The 15,883-nt window shown below is 42.0% G+C and overlaps 1 protein-coding gene across 1 annotated transcript; it reads right to left on the reverse strand.

Moving 5' to 3' along the window:
• Positions 1–1,016: 1,016 nt before the first annotated feature.
• Positions 1,017–15,152, reverse strand: TSR2 (TSR2 ribosome maturation factor). The gene is made up of 5 exons (XM_072430345.1): positions 15,004–15,152; positions 11,906–11,996; positions 9,625–9,716; positions 4,169–4,345; positions 1,017–1,717 (listed from the first exon to the last, which is right to left on the reverse strand). The coding sequence occupies exons 1-5, from the start codon at positions 15,082–15,084 to the stop codon at positions 1,571–1,573; spliced, it is 588 nt and encodes a 195-aa protein (XP_072286446.1). The 5' UTR covers positions 15,085–15,152; the 3' UTR covers positions 1,017–1,570.
• Positions 15,153–15,883: the final 731 nt, after the last annotated feature.

The raw sequence follows: 15,883 nt of genomic DNA on the forward strand, positions 1-15,883 counted from the left end.
ACTACTACCAGTACATTACGGCTGCCAACTGACGTCATAGGGCATGTGCAAGGCACTGACCGCTAAAGAAGAAAAAAGGAGTAGGCAAGAAAACAGGTAAAGTTTGCCTAACTGCTCACCTACCCACCACAAGGAGGAGCTATTGGAGCTCCATATTGCCATATCTCAGACCCGGGGTTCCTAAAACAAACGATTTACCATTAATATTGGTATTTTCTCTTCAGAGAGGCTGAACCAGAGGGGGAAAGGAACAAAACAAATACTTAGACATGGAGGGGGAAGTGTTAGGAATGGGCATTATACTGTGCCTCTACCCATCAGTTCTTTTCAATTCTCTGACACTAAATAGGGGGTGCAGTTGTCAGTGGTGCAACATTGTCAAAATTTGGGAGATTTTGTGATTACTTTTTGTCCTGGAAACCCCTCAAATACAGACACAGACAGAAGTATATACCAATTCTACCATTTCCTCCTAAACTACATTTTGTTTGCAATTGGGGTTTAAACTCCAAACATGTAAAATGCAGTGCTCAACCCAGAAATTTTTGTAAGCTGGGTGGGAAGAAATTCTAGGTGTGTGGAAGACCCTAACTGTGACCCAACGTTTCAGTAACCAAACAAAAACAGCCGAGTGGTTGCCGAAAAGTGCCGGGTGGTGCGCCCAGCTAAAAGGGTCTGGGGAGAACACTGAAAATGTATATACTCATGAAATAAATCTTTGTAGAACTATGCACCATTAAAAATACTGACCCTTGGTGCATGCAATATTGTCATAACAGAGAATGTGTTGCCAAGTCTATTACATTAGGTTGCATTTCATTGATACCCACCTTACAGATGGATCTGCTCTGGTATTGCTTGGTAGAGACTAAGACGTCAGTTTCAGTAAAGGATAAGCCCTGCTTTATATCTTTGCTCTGTTCGAACTAAATACAAGACTAATTTGCAATTGTAGCAGGTGTGCAGAGAGATACACAACATAATTAAAAAAGAAATGACAGATTACAATTTTAAAATGTTTTTTATCCATATTTAATTTATGAATATTAAAAAATATTGTTGTCCTTTGAAAATATTAGGCAATTGACTGATGTGCTGCCCCTGTTGCTTTAATAAGTCACTTATATGGAGTAAGTATGCAGATCATGTAACCTGACTTCCTTCAGATTTTTCTGCATACTTGTTCTGTGGTAATGACTTATAATGAGGCCATAGGGTCATATAAGTGCCTCAACCTGACACCAAATATTGTCAGAGCATGCTTTGTAATATCAGTAACAAAAGAGCACCTTTTACACAGGGTAAAGCCAAAGTGATAACGGTCCTTTAGCCAGGAAGGAAAACCTAGGCATAGAGTTAAAATGAAAAAAGCCTAGTGTGGCCGGCTTTACTTGCAGCAGCAAGTTTTTAAATAGAACATAATCCTTGATATTTTTATGTTTGGAGAGTCCACAAGCTCCCAATATTTTTTGCAGAACCCAATTATAATACAGTGGCTTGTCTTCTGTAACAGGTACAATATTGCCACCTCGTGGTGAATTCTGGAAGTTCTGGTTACAGTCTGCAAAGGTCACTTCTTTTTTCTGCGCACCACAGTCCATCCATCAGCCTCCTGTTCTAGCTCCTGAGGATCCCTACTGTGCCCGCCAGTCTCTGATGTGCTTGAAACGCTGGGTACAGCAGACGATGAATTATTGCCCGTCTCACAGTCCATTGCCTGTAAGAGAATAGAAAATTATAAGTGGTGCACAGCACATTGACTATTACATACATAAGAGAACAAAGTGAAATCAAAGCAGCTACTCGGTATCTGCAAATACAGATCTTCCGCATTTACCATGAGGCTAAAAAAACATTTTTTATTTTTCTCCATTATCTTGTACATCTGAATGACGGATGTACGTAATAGCTGTTGCTAGGTGACTATGGAAAGAATGAATGAATTTATTGTAATGCATTCTACCTGCATGTGCCCAAGTATACAGGTCACATATGTAACGTATGAGTAGGCAGCAGGGTGTATAGGAAGGAGCAAATGTAGAGGGAGGTATAAAAATACAAAGAAATGATAGAACAGCAAGACAGCTCAATACATAAAAATATACGACAGGTTTTTTTCTAAAGGATGCCCCCCTGTGCTGTCACATTTCTTTTGACAATGTACAGTTTAGCAGAACCAATAAAATTCTTGCTTATGTAAGTGCACTCTTTTCTTTTTTCTAGCCTGCTAACAATAGGAAACGTTATTATGCTCAGGGACACATTTAAAGCCTAGCTGTAAAATCTTACATTTTCCCCATGGGTTAGGACTTCTGTCACTTCTAAGTTACCTTAACAAAACAACTCACCAGGTAAAATACAGTGAATATGCTTAGCGTTCCAATTGTTTCTCCCTAGCTGATGCAAGTATTCTACCATTTCTGCATGTATAAAATACCTGCACGCCCTCCGGGTCTGTAAAACAGCCTTTTCCTCTCCGAGCACTGTATTCTCTCCCACCGGCTTGTGCATCACTAACGGGCTTACCATAGCGGTTTGTGTAAGAGACAAGTATTCAATCCTTTCCGTAGTTAAATATGCACCAAGCTGAGATGCTGCAATCTTTCTAAATTTGGGCAGACAGAAAGGCAAGTGCATAAACGCTCCTTTCAGGTTATCTCTGGGGACCCTGTGGATCTATACTGCCAGTTTTTGTGCTTCAGCAAAACTAAAAGAAAATCCAAAGATGCCGCACACTTGGTAATCCTGAATGATTATTGATCCAGGTCTTCACTGGCTGATAATGTAAATGACCTCAATTGTCTGCTCAGATCGTTCCTGAACAAACTCTGTTCAATTAAGTTGGTTTAAAGAGAACATTTCTACAGCTAAGGATCAAATGTAAATTCAATTGATTTAAAGTTGTGCAAAAAGAAAATTGCAATCAGACAGATTTATTATTGCTGACAGGGAGAGGTGATGTCCTTTTAGCAATACACTAACCTGGCCGATCAGTCTTATTTTTTACGATACCAGGATGTGCTGGGTATCCTGGCATTCTCCGGGGCTGCTATCGCTGAATGACATAATTGCATAACCCCAGGCAAGCCCATCAAGTTGGCTGAAAATTGGAACCAGAAAGAGTGCCGCTCTCCACAATGGAACAGGGTAAAGGGAGTGCACTTAAAAAAATTTGCATTTAGACAGGTAAGGGTATTTTAATCCAGAAGGAACATTGTAATAAAGAATCTGCCTGATTGCAATTTTTCAGGGTAATGCTTTAGCCTCCTTTAGGATGAAAAGTCTTTTGTAATGAATGTGTCCATCTGGCAGCACTGTTTCCCTCTCAAGATCAATTGCCACAAAATTCTATTTGAACTGCACTCTCCAATGTTTGTTTAAATGCATGTAAAACCACAAGGTGCCCACAGATTCAGATGGCAGCTGCCCATGATTGTTCACAAAAATGATGCAACGATGGTCATAAGAAAAAGAATATATCAGTAGAGTAAACCTGCATGTCTGTGTATGAAAAGAGGAGTAAGCACTAAGTAGATTGTAGTCTTGGGGGTATTAGCAAGGTGGCATGAGGAAGATTAGCGCTGCCAGCCACCTTAAAAAAATGTGCAGGGTTCTCCTCAGGCCCTTTTAGCTGGGTGCACCACCCGCCACTTTTCAGCACCCACCTGGCTGTTTTTGGGTGGATACTAAAGAGTTTGGTCACAATACAGGGGCTCCCACCCACCTACAATTTCTTCCCACCCAGCTTAAAAAAATTTCTGGGTTGAGCACTGATGTGGGTTGCCTGATTATCTCTAATTCCCCAGCTTATCCACTTTCTGTACAAATAACCTATACCAAATATACATTCTGGGTCATTGACATGAAGTATCGAAACTGGGGGATCCGTGTGAAAGCAGCAATTTAGTATGAGGTTGAGAATCAATGCCGACATACTTGTGCCTATGTTACAGCTAGCTAGAGCAAGCATTGACACCCAGATCAACAGCCTGATATGGGTGTCACAGCTAACACACATCTGTCAGACATGTTGTGCAGAAAATATGGTTGCAAGCAATTAGTGGTGGTATTAGCGGCACACATTACACACTAGTCATTATCCCATGCCAGCATTGCATTTACCAATAGTAAGAATCTTTTTGCCCACCCATTCCAAGTCTACACCTACCTCCTCTTCTTCATCATCATCATCATCATCACTGCTCTCGTCCTCCGGTGTTTTTACTTCCTGAACATTGGCTTTCACGTTGTACTTTTTTTGAGACAACTGTGCAATCTTCTGCTGCACTGCAGCTGTCTCTCCTCGCCGACACTGAGAATACAGAGAGCACAGCTGCTGGGCTATCTGCATCAGAAAAGACAGAATAATTAGTCAATATTTATAATTATCAATTAATCATCTCTAAAAAGAGTGTACTGTCTTATTGAGTTATCTCAAGGGTATATTTAACAGACCAAGGTAAAGATTTAACGTTTACAACCTAAATCCATTCATTGCTCTGTTTATCACTTCAAAGTCCTTTATCATGAACCAAGCTCCTCAAACCTAGACCCATTTGAGGTTTTATTTCTCTAATTGGATAACGATCGTTATCGGGTGTTGCATTTGAAAGGCTGCCTCTGGTGCCATCATCCTGCAGTCAATATAACAAAGTGGAACTAAAGGTCCGTATTCAAAATTTGGGATCAGGGAGGACTTTATTGCAGAAAGGGACAGATTGATGTCACTTCTGCAAATAGCCCTTACCTGTCTGATCTCTGACGTCTTCTGCCAAAATATTACTGGGCACATGCGCAGCTCAGCAAAGAAAGCCAAGATCAAAACAAGAAAAGGAAGGCAGCACCCTGCGATGGAAAAGGGACATGCAATTAAAATTAAAATTGCAATCATGCAGTTAAGGTTATCTTATTACAGAAGGGACACCACCTGTCCCTTGTGTAATAAAGGACCTACAAGGTTGCAAGTTTTTGGGCATAGTTCTACTTTAAACCCCCTGTGTGACGAACGCCCCCTCAGTCCACACCCCTGTGCATAGACTCTCCAGCACGCTCAGCACCAGCAGGCTAAGAAAAGTCATTATGGAGAAAGGTTAACCACTCTGTTACCCCTTACCATTATAGGTAGATGCACCATTACCCATGGCAACCACAGTTTTTGCTTCTCCCTGTAATCACAATATTTATAGTAGTGTGTTCAGGTTAGCAAGTTACACTATTTTTACCTAAATCACTCAGGAGTTCAGCTTACGTTTTTTCCAGTGTTTATTAGGTTAAAAACAGCGCAAAAACAATTACAGAAAAATAAGGACTAATCAAATGATACCAGAACTACAGCAACAGCATAAAATAAAAGGGAAAACTGTGAAATAATACTTTGGTAGAGTTGGTTTTCCTTGGTCCAGGTTGCTGTGTAAAGTTATTAGCCAGAGTCACTGGGCTCCCTGCAGTGCTCAATGTGTCTGTGTCGTTGTCCTTAGCAACAAGAAGGTGTATGTGAGAGCTCCCTCCGCTGGACTTACGTGGCTTTTTCTATGTCAACCACAGAGGTGGGACTAATAGGACCATCCAATGATAGCAGGGTGGGGGCTGTCTGAGGGACGTAGATTGGGATGCTTGTAGACACTTTCCAGAGGCTCTTGCTTTCCAGCCATTATTAATAATTTTACAAGTACAGGTTTTATGAACTGCGAACCCCCAGATTCCTAATCACCACAAAATAAGGAGTTTACAGAGACCAAACTAGGCATGTCTGGGACTTACGGTTCACCAGGACAGGCTAACTATGGCTTCTAGGCTTTCCTGAGGCCTAGGAGAACAGTCCTCAAAATGCTCACCATAATGATCCAACTACAAATCAGCCAAATACTACTTTATACAGAATGTATATTAGAAATATCAAGCTGATTAATAAATGTGTTTCAAAATACAGCTTAAAGTTCAACCCGAGACACTCTGTCTGGCCTTATCTGAGTTCTATGAGTCTTGCAGACACAAAGGCCAGGCAGTCTCAGCAGGTGTTGTGACTAGAGGGTCTGGGAAGGACCATGGTTGTCAGATAAAGAAATACATGATAAGGGGAAATGTAGGACCGGAGTCTGCTAGAGAGACAATTTCCTGACAAAAACATTTTAAAAGACAACATTTTTTTAATTGAAGGGAAGATCAGGAATTAATAGTTTCCACAATATTAAACCCTGCAGTAACTTTTGTTCTGCCATTAGTAGTCTGGGCCAACCTGGGCCTAGAATACCGTATTTTTCTGACCATAAGACGCACTTTTTCCCCCCAGAAGTGGGGGAAAAAAGTCCCTGCGTCTTATGGTCCAAATACAGCCTACACATAGGCTGTTAAAAAAAAAAGTTTCTTACCGTGTTCCTCTCCTGTGTGCGTGTCTCCTTGATGCTGGCTGTGCAGCACGTGCCTGCTCCTGCTTGCAGTGCAGAATGAAACTGAAAGTAACAGCCGGCATTCTGCACCAGGAAGCAAGCTGCTGATCCCTGCCTAACAGAGATCCCTGCCCTAACGGAGATCCCTACACTTAATTACCGGTAAGTGAACAGAAGGGGACAATCAATGGCATAGAGTGATCAGAAGGGGACAATCATTGCATAGAGTGATCAGAAGGGGACAATCATTGCATAGAGTGATCAGATAGGGACAATCATTGCATATAGAGATCAGAAGGGGACAGTCAATGGCATAGAGTGATCAGAAGAGGACAGTCAATGGCATAGAGTGATCAGAAGGGGACAGTCATTGCATAGAGTGATCAGATAGGGACAATCATTGCATAGAGTGATCAGAAGGGGACAATCAATGGCAGTAATTTTGTCTTTTGCTGACTTTATTTGTTAATAATTGTTCTAAATGCTGCTGTTTACTTTACAGGGTTGATTACATGTGTTTATGACTGTGATGTTGGTTTTTAATGCACATAAAATATTTTAGGACACTATTTGTTTCAGAATCTTTTTTTTCTTCATTTCCCTTCTCTAAAAACTGGTGCGTCTTATGGTCCGGTGCGTCTTATGGTCCGAAAAATACGGTACTACTAAAGCCACGTACACACTTCCAATTATAGTTGTTGGAAAGGATCTTTCACAATCCTTTCCAACGACTACCACTGCACCATGCATGAACGAATGCTGGACATTCAACTCCATTCTGCTCTATGGAGAGCGGAGAATGACAGAGCGGCACCCCGCTGCGCGCTCTCCCCCTTCCCTTGCATTACGATTGTTCGTCGTTCATCGTCCGTGGATCCACCAGAACGATGAACGACGCGCTCTGTACACACTTCAGATTCTCGTCTGATACCAGCCGAGAGCCATTGGAAGTGTGTACATACCTTAAGTTCCATTTAGTGCTTGAGTAAGAAATGGCCCATGCTGCCACCAAAATAAGAAAAAACCTGCAACAACTTAAGCTGGCCTTGGATACATCTATTACAAAAATACCAGCTTTAGAGAGGAAAACAAGACCCAATAAAGTTTATTTTTGTATGCAGATTGCATGATGTCCTAATCCTCTGCAGTTGTACATTTGAGCCTTAGGCTTCTTTAAATATACCAATTACATCCAATTTTTCCTCGTTTCCCAATGGGCATCTCTGTATAAAATGTTTCTTGGAATTTTGACACATTTTGTAATGTACAAATGCTTCCCTATAGAAAAACACTTGGGCTGATCCTTCACAAGTTTTACTAATAGAAAATAGTGTTCTGCAATCTGTCTGCAGATGATTTGCCCAAATCACCAAACAATATTGTTTTGGCCAATTTTCCCAATTTGGTTACAAACTTTACTTTTGTGAGAAAGTGGAAAAATAATGGTCACCCTTTGTGCTTCCACTCATTGGCTCGATTTAGATCCGAGCAAATTCACAAAAATAAATTCAATAAACACAACAGAGAGATACAGGCAGACGTGAGAAGCCCAGTATAGGAAAAAGAAAAAGCAAACAGGCGGATCCTCCATCAGCTAGTTTGTTTTTTTATTTTTTTTGGGTGGGAGGGTGAAAAGCCATAAAGAATAGCAAAAAGTAGCACCTAACCTCCCGGGAAAGGGACTGCAGGATTGTTCTTAAGTTGAATTTGTATGTAAAGTCGGAACAGGTACATTATTTTAATAATTGCATTATGGACAGATGTTTGTCTCAACATTTTATTAGGCGGCGTGGTGACATATACTGTATAAAATCCTCACTGTGAGGTAATCACAAACAAAGCAAAAAAAAAAATAAAACTTGATGGAGGCTAGACATTCATTACCTTCTGGAGCAAGCTGTGGTTTGATATACAAAATAAAACAACTGCAGAGTTTGTCTTGGTCATTAAAGAGTTACAAGAGGCTCAGAAAGAGCTCACCCCCCTAAGATCACCCACAACCTCTGCTGTGTTTGGCAAAAGATTTCTTCTGCAAGTCATGCAAACTGCCCCTTTCCCCTCCAAGCCTCCTTCCTACACAAGAGGGAGCAGGGAAGCCCCACTCGTATCTAGGAGTTGTCTGTATGTCTGATGTCCTTAACCCGGGCCCTACCTGTACGGAATGCAATAAAAAAGTTTTCTATGCAATTTGGCCTGTTGATGAAGGTAATAGGGAAAGCAAAATACAAGCAGTCAAAGTAATTGCAGCTTTAGTGTTAGAATGTTCCACACTATTTAGAATAACACTGTGCACACCACACCGTGAATCTTGTCACATTGAATTTCCTCAATAGACAACAAGCATGTGTCATCTGCTGCTGGCTCTGTGATTGGTGCCAACACAGGACAAGCATCAAACTTCCCAGTAATCCTACCTTCTAAGTCTGACCTTCAGTCACTAACAGACCCCATCGCCGATTCTGCCTAAATCTTGCTGCTTTGGGCGAGGCATGTTGCAAATCTTTAGCACAGTTTAATGCAGGCATGGGCAAAGTACGGCCCGTTAGGCTTTTTTATCTGGCCCATTGAACTCTCTCTTCTTCAGCGGCTCCGCTGAAGTAGATCTGCGCTCTGCGGCTCTGGCCGGTGCACCCCCCCCGAGCTGGCTCAGGAAGACCCTGCTAAGGGCCCGCACTGGCCACAGCCGCGGACCATGTCCCCTGTACAAATCCCAGGATCGGGAAGTGGGCAGAAAAACCTGCAGACTCATGTCTACGTGGGCAGAGTGGGCGGGGTTATGTCATCATGACATCACGTTCAGTGACACCCATCTTGACGCTCCATCCATCTAATCCTGGCCCAACCCCTCTGCCAAATTTTAGAACCCATTGTGGCCCAAGTCAAAAAGTTTGCCCACCCCTGGTTTAATGAGTAAGTTACTGCTAATCAATTAGCAGTGAATGCAAAGTATTTCAATGCACAAACTGGCAACAGCCTCCAGTGCGTGAAGGTCAATCCTATAAAATTGCTTTAGCCTTTAGCTGTCTCTGATGTAAACAGACCAACGGCTGTGTGAAAGAGTAGCAGGCATACGGGAGGCTCGAACATCCCACCCCCTTTCCCTGAGCCTGCTGTCCATACATGGTATTTGACTCTGGCTGATGCCCTCCCCGCAGCGGCATTCTTCTCTTGACGCCGCTTGGGGGTGCACTGGTTGGAGCCGCGGACCACTGGCAACTGCTGATTTAGGTGTCCTTACCATTGCTAAACTTCCATCTTCTACCACTGTATCAAACTCATCATTCAATATTGATTGTAGGGTTTCTTCTACCTCAAATTGCTCCAAGTCAGCTGCAAAAGAAAACAAAATATTACTAGAATAAAGACCATAATTGGGCAGGGATGGGACCACCTTAATAACCATTGATCACTATGCAGTAAAGTTATTAAAGAGTCAGCAAAGAAGCCATGCCCAGATTTTTTTAATACAACTCACATTTTTCCAGCTCAGTTAGTTCTCTCCTGAAGTTTCACATTAGGTTACTGCATGCAAGCTGAAAGTTGAATATGGATTTGCTAAGCACACAGGTGGGCCTTTAGATGGACAGGGACAAGTTTTTGCAATTTAATGATATTCAACAGGGACCTTCAGAAAGAAAGTGGTGTAGTGTCACCTAATCCACAGAACTGATTTCTAAACTCATGTGTAGGCGTAAAGATTCATAGTTGTTAAGCAATTATCTGACTGTCTGAACTGCATAGTCATTCTAGATCAGTGACTCAGGAGCTATCAAAGGCAGACGATCAGAACAACAACCAGGCAAGCTGTATTTTTAGAAACAGGCAACCTACCTAATCTCTTATTGATAGGAACTTTAGGAAGTGGTCAGGGTCAGGTTTCAGGTGTCACTGTGTTAGTTCACAGCAGCCTTACTCATTTTTTTTTTACCCCAGAGGAAACTCTGAAATAAATAATAAATACTGAGGAAACCCAGCTAAACGCAATTGATCAGGGTTGACAGGAAACAATGTCATTAACAATAATTGTCAAAAAAACACCTTTAAGGATGACTGATGTCATGCTACTGGCTTTGCCAAGTGGTTTTGGCCCAGGGACTATGCAGGAATCAACAAAATGAGACCAATGAGGTAGAGTTTAAGGAACCCCTAGCAAACTAGGATGGTTTAGAATATTTTTTTTAGAGAAGCTGGTGGATGGATTTTTAGAATCAAGCACAATGTCTTACCTTGTCTATTTATCATTGTCAGTTATTATTATTACACAATAATAATATAGCGCCAACATGTTACGCAGTATTGTACAACGTCTATATTCATGTCACTAGCTGTCCCTCAAAGGAGCTCATAATCCCTACCATAGTCATAAGTCTTTAATATAGTCTAAAGTAAATTTTTGGGGGAAGCCAATTACCCTAACTGCATGTTTTTGGAATGTGGGAAGAAAACCGGAGTACCCAGAGGAAACTCAGCGCTGCAAAGACCAGAGTGCTAACCACTGAGCCACCGTGCTGCTGTCTGTATGACAGCATTGATATTACTCTATTCCTTCTTTGCCTGCTCTAAAGTTGCACTGTGACTAAAAGAATCCTGACCACTTATTAATTATTCATCAGTTTAGAGTAAAAATCTGCCTCAACTTCAGTAATAAATATGTTGGAGTTGTCAGCCCAGGGTTGAAAATATATTGCAACAAAATACAAATTTATTGCAAAGACTTTTTTTTGAAGCCTGATGTGCACCTGGTTCACAAATGTCCTCCACAGCACAGTCAGTATAACTCTAACAAAGTCTGGATTTCTGTAGTTTAGAGCAATTTAAACACTGAAATTATACACCAGTGACAGATTAACAATCTTATTACTGGCGAGAATTTAGGCAGCATGGTGGCTCATTTAGCCGCTAAGTCCCAGGTTTGGATCTCGGCCAGGACTCTATCTGCATGGAGTTTGCAGGTTCTCCCCATGTTTGAGTGCGTTTTCTCCTACATTCCAAAAACATGCAGAAAGGTTAATTAGCTTCCTCCCAAATTGACATTAGACTGTGTTAATGACATATAACTGAGGTCTCCCTCAGAGCCCTCAGACATTAGATTGTGAGCCTCTTTGAGGGACAGCTAGTGACATGACTATAGACTGTACAGCACTGCGTAATATGTTGGCGCTATATAAATAAGGTGTAATAATAATAATTTATCACTGGCAGGATCGCTCTGGAGTACACAAATGGTAAGTGAAACAACCATTTAAACAAGTTGCACTCTCATTGGAGCACTGCCAAGGGTGCAGCACATAACAAGTGAGTGCTCCTTGCATTTTCTATCAATCCTGGTAAATTTTCAGGGAACAGTGATCTCTTTTAAAAATAAAAATCAAGCATAATTTTAATGTCCATGCGTTGTCCGCTCTCACACAAACACCTTATATTAAACTAATGTCAGCAAAACTCAGGAGGTGTTTGGAACTGAGACTTCTATATCCATTTCACTGTTACAAGGAAAACAGAGACTTGTTTAGACTTACAGTTTGTATGGAAATACTGCTCCATAGCTCCAACCATCCATTCTGCCTTCTCCTGGACATAAGGACCTCCAAAGCAATTCTCTACAGCTATCTGTGAACAGAAAAGAATATGGATTACCGGTGACATTCTATACTGCCTAGCATCACCAATGTCAAATTAATTGCATTATATTGACTTTATTATACTAGAAACAAAATGCTGAAATCATTCTGTTTAGGTTATTTGCAGTGATATGCATCACTCCCCACATCCTTTCCTTTCTATGGGGCCACACTCCTATGGATGGTGCTGTCTGCCATGACACTGTAATTCATAGGGAGAGGAGTATGAGGACAGCTGGGTACACAAGCCAGAGATGAGAGATGGTAAAGGAAAATTACTGAAACTGAAGCCCAATAGACTATCTGCTATGGGCAGCACGGTGGCTCAGAGGGTAGCACTTTGGCCTTTGCAGTGCTGGGCCCAGGTTCAAATCTCGGTCAGGGCTCTATCTGCATAGAGATTGCAGGTTCTTTTCCGGGTACCTCCAACATTACAAGAACATGCAAGAACACGTTAAATTATTGGCTTACACCCCAAATTGACCTTAGACTATAATAAAGACGAATGACTGAAGTAGGGACATTAGATTGTGAGCTCCTTTGAGGGGCAGCTAGTGACATAACTATGGATTATGTGCAGTGCAGCGTAATATGTTGGTGCTATATTAATACTTAATAATAATTATATCAGTGTGAATCAGTGAAGGACTTTCCTGGATGATTTCCCCGTTAGGAACACATTTATATATGTGCCTGACACTTTTTGAGCCTGGTGGCTCTTAATGACAGCTTGGGTACCAACTGATGAATGGGAACTGAAAGTCAAATATGCCATAGCAATAACATGCAGGCTAAAGGTTTTATTGAATAAAATGAGTATTCAGCCTGCAGATTAATACCGATTCCTGTTAATGTGTAGCACCATAATTCAATACTTGTGTGGTTAGATGCAATTACAGTATTAAAGCGTACTAAACTCAAAATGTATACTTTACATAAAAGGGTAGACAACCCTTTTATATAAGTAAAAATTGTGTAAATTATTTTTTAAAGTGCAACACCCTTTTTAAAAATAAAAAGGGTGCAGCACCTCCGGTCTGTCTTGATCGCAGCGGCCTCCCAGGATACCTATATCATGCATCCTGGGAGGCTATTGGTTGCCAGAAGGACCCTTTTCTTTAATGGGAGAAAAAAAAAACTGCTGATCCCACGCATATGCACTGAGACTGGCAATCTTTTAACAATCTTTTGGGTTCCTCTTTGTACGTCACCTGATCTCGCACTGCACACCCGTGAGATTGAGTGACCTACAAAGAAGAACCCAAAAGAAGAGAGAGGAAGATGGTGGCTCCCAGTACTGCCTCTGCGTCGGGCCAAAGATGTATACAGGGGCAACGTGGGACCCAATTGTAGAAACCTCCTGATGGTCGACGAATGTACAGGATTAAAGGTGTGTATTTTTTTTTTATTTTGACTTTAGTCCCACTTTAAAATAATACATTTGATTTGATATGCTGCATAAATATACCTAAAACTCAGGGGATCCTTTCCTCTTCTCTAACGCTTCCATCTATTGCAGCAGTTGCCAACCGGTGGTCCACGAGAAAAATTACATGGCCAGTGCATTCCCATTGCAGGCTCAGACCTGCTCACTAAATATCCAGGGGGGACAATAGTGTAGGGCTGTGGACACAACAAAAGTTGTGTCCATACGGGGGACATGATCATTAGGGGGCTACTTCTGACCCCGCTAATCATGTCTCCCGTATGGGAGCAGGACTGAGCCTGCGATGGGAGAGCGGGCAGGTTCTGGCATCATGTCGTCACTCTAGGGGAAATTTCCCCCTTTGAGTGACACACGGCTCCCTGTGCATGCACAGGATTTAAAATTATAAATTTAGTGGTGCGTGAGCTCAGAAAGGTTGGTGGCCACTGGGCTATAGGTCACAGTGTTCTCCAAGCCTCTTTTAGCTGGGTGCACCACCGGCACTATTCAGTAACCACCTAGCTGTTTTTAGGTGGTTACTGAAGAGTTGGGTCACAATACAGGGACTGCCACCCTCCTACAATTTCTAAGCACCCAGATTAAAAATATTTCTGGATTCTACACTAGGTCTCATCCCCTCAATTTTTTTTTTTTGGTAGGGGACTTATTTCTTCAGAACAGGAAGGCCTAGTGGCCATAAAACTTTGCCGACCCCTGACCTAGGCGATAAACGGGAGCCCGGAGCCTCCTGGGATACCTACGTCAGGCATCCCATGGGGCTCTTGGGTGCTCCTTCTGCTCAAGGCGCTCAGGCATGTGCAGGAGCCCTTTTGTCATGCATGCGCAGTGAGATCAGCAAGTTTTTTTTCCCCCATCTACATCACCCGATCTCACGCCTGCATAGGAAGAAGAGAGAAGATAGCGTCACCTGGCACGCCGGCCCAGAGGCGGATGCCAGGACGCCACGGGACCTGATGGAAGAGACCTCCAGGCCAATCGACTGTTCTGCAGGATTTTTTTTTTTTTGGGTGAGGTTTGAGAATACTCTTTATTGTTCTTTAAGGAATTTTCATCGGTATCTGTTTACAGGGCACAAAGTGAAGGGAAATCTCCCCAATGGATATTATCATTATAATTATTATTAATAAACAATATTTATATAAAGCCAAGAAATGTTGCAGCATTATACATTAAATAGGGGTTGTAAATGACAGACAGATACAGACAGTGACACAGGAGGAGGAGAGGACCCTGGCCCCAAGAGCTTACAATCTAGGTGAGGGGGGAAAAACACAAAACAGGAGGGAGATATGGAATAGTGGGCTCAAGGCCAGGTTTTAAAAATATATATATATATATATATATATATATATGCATTTGGAAAAAAATTAAATACAAGGAATGTGAATATTTAACAGGAGATTAGCCATAAGGAACATATTATGCGCCCACACTATTTATTCCATATACACCGCACACAGCTTGGACAATAAAGTTCCTAAAAAGAAAAATAAAGCGTTAAAATACATGACAATGACAAGCAAAAAAATGCTATGACAAGTTCTGTCACCTGCAGAACCGGCCAGCTCCCCAGCACCGCCCGCACCGCCTCACTGAACAGGCCACGAGTTACAGCACTGTGCGCCGCCATGACAGCTCCTCTTCACTAACCACGTGATCAGAGGAGATCGCCGATCTCCGGATTAGACCGGCCAGGCTGTACAAGTCGATAGCCGGCAACATCGATGTAATGATGCTCTTTCAGTGGATGGATAGGAAATACGTAGATGAGTGTGTTGCCATGGGGATGTGGCCAGGTTTCTTTGTAAACATGCCCAGATTTATACATGGGAGCTGCTCACATGAGCTGTCACTAAGTTATAAACACATTTCAATGCCTTGAGGAAAATGTCAGCATACCTTCCAACTATTCCTTATTTAGATCTAAATCCCTCTGTCCTTTTCTTCGCTGAGCTGTCCTACTTTTTTGTTTGTGATATTCAAGCCTCTATAAAGAAAGAGTCTGATACATAAAAAAACAATCCAAAAAGAAATTATGAAAAAAGTTAAAATACCTACTTAAAGAAATTCAAGCTCCTGTGCTTTGCCTTCAAATCCCTCCACAGTTCTTGTCCCACTTACCTTTCTGACCTGATAAAAAAATACTCCTCTACCCGCTCTCTCCGCTCCTCCAATGACTTACTAATGACTTCCTCACTTGTAACCTCATCACACGCACGGTTACAAGACTTTTCTAGAGCTGCCTAACTCTGGAATGGTCTTCCTCATCCTATTCGGCTTGCTCTTACTTTCTGCTCATTTAAAAGGTCACTCAAATCCCAAAATCTTTTCACACTCACCTACCCATCTCCTAAACCAGCGATGGCGAATCTATGGCACGCGTGCCAGCTGTGGCATGCGAAGGCTTTGCAGCTGGCACGTGGGAAGGT

This window comes from Pyxicephalus adspersus, chromosome Z (assembly GCF_032062135.1).
Source record: "Pyxicephalus adspersus chromosome Z, UCB_Pads_2.0, whole genome shotgun sequence".
Taxonomy (NCBI): Eukaryota; Metazoa; Chordata; class Amphibia; order Anura; family Pyxicephalidae; genus Pyxicephalus; species Pyxicephalus adspersus.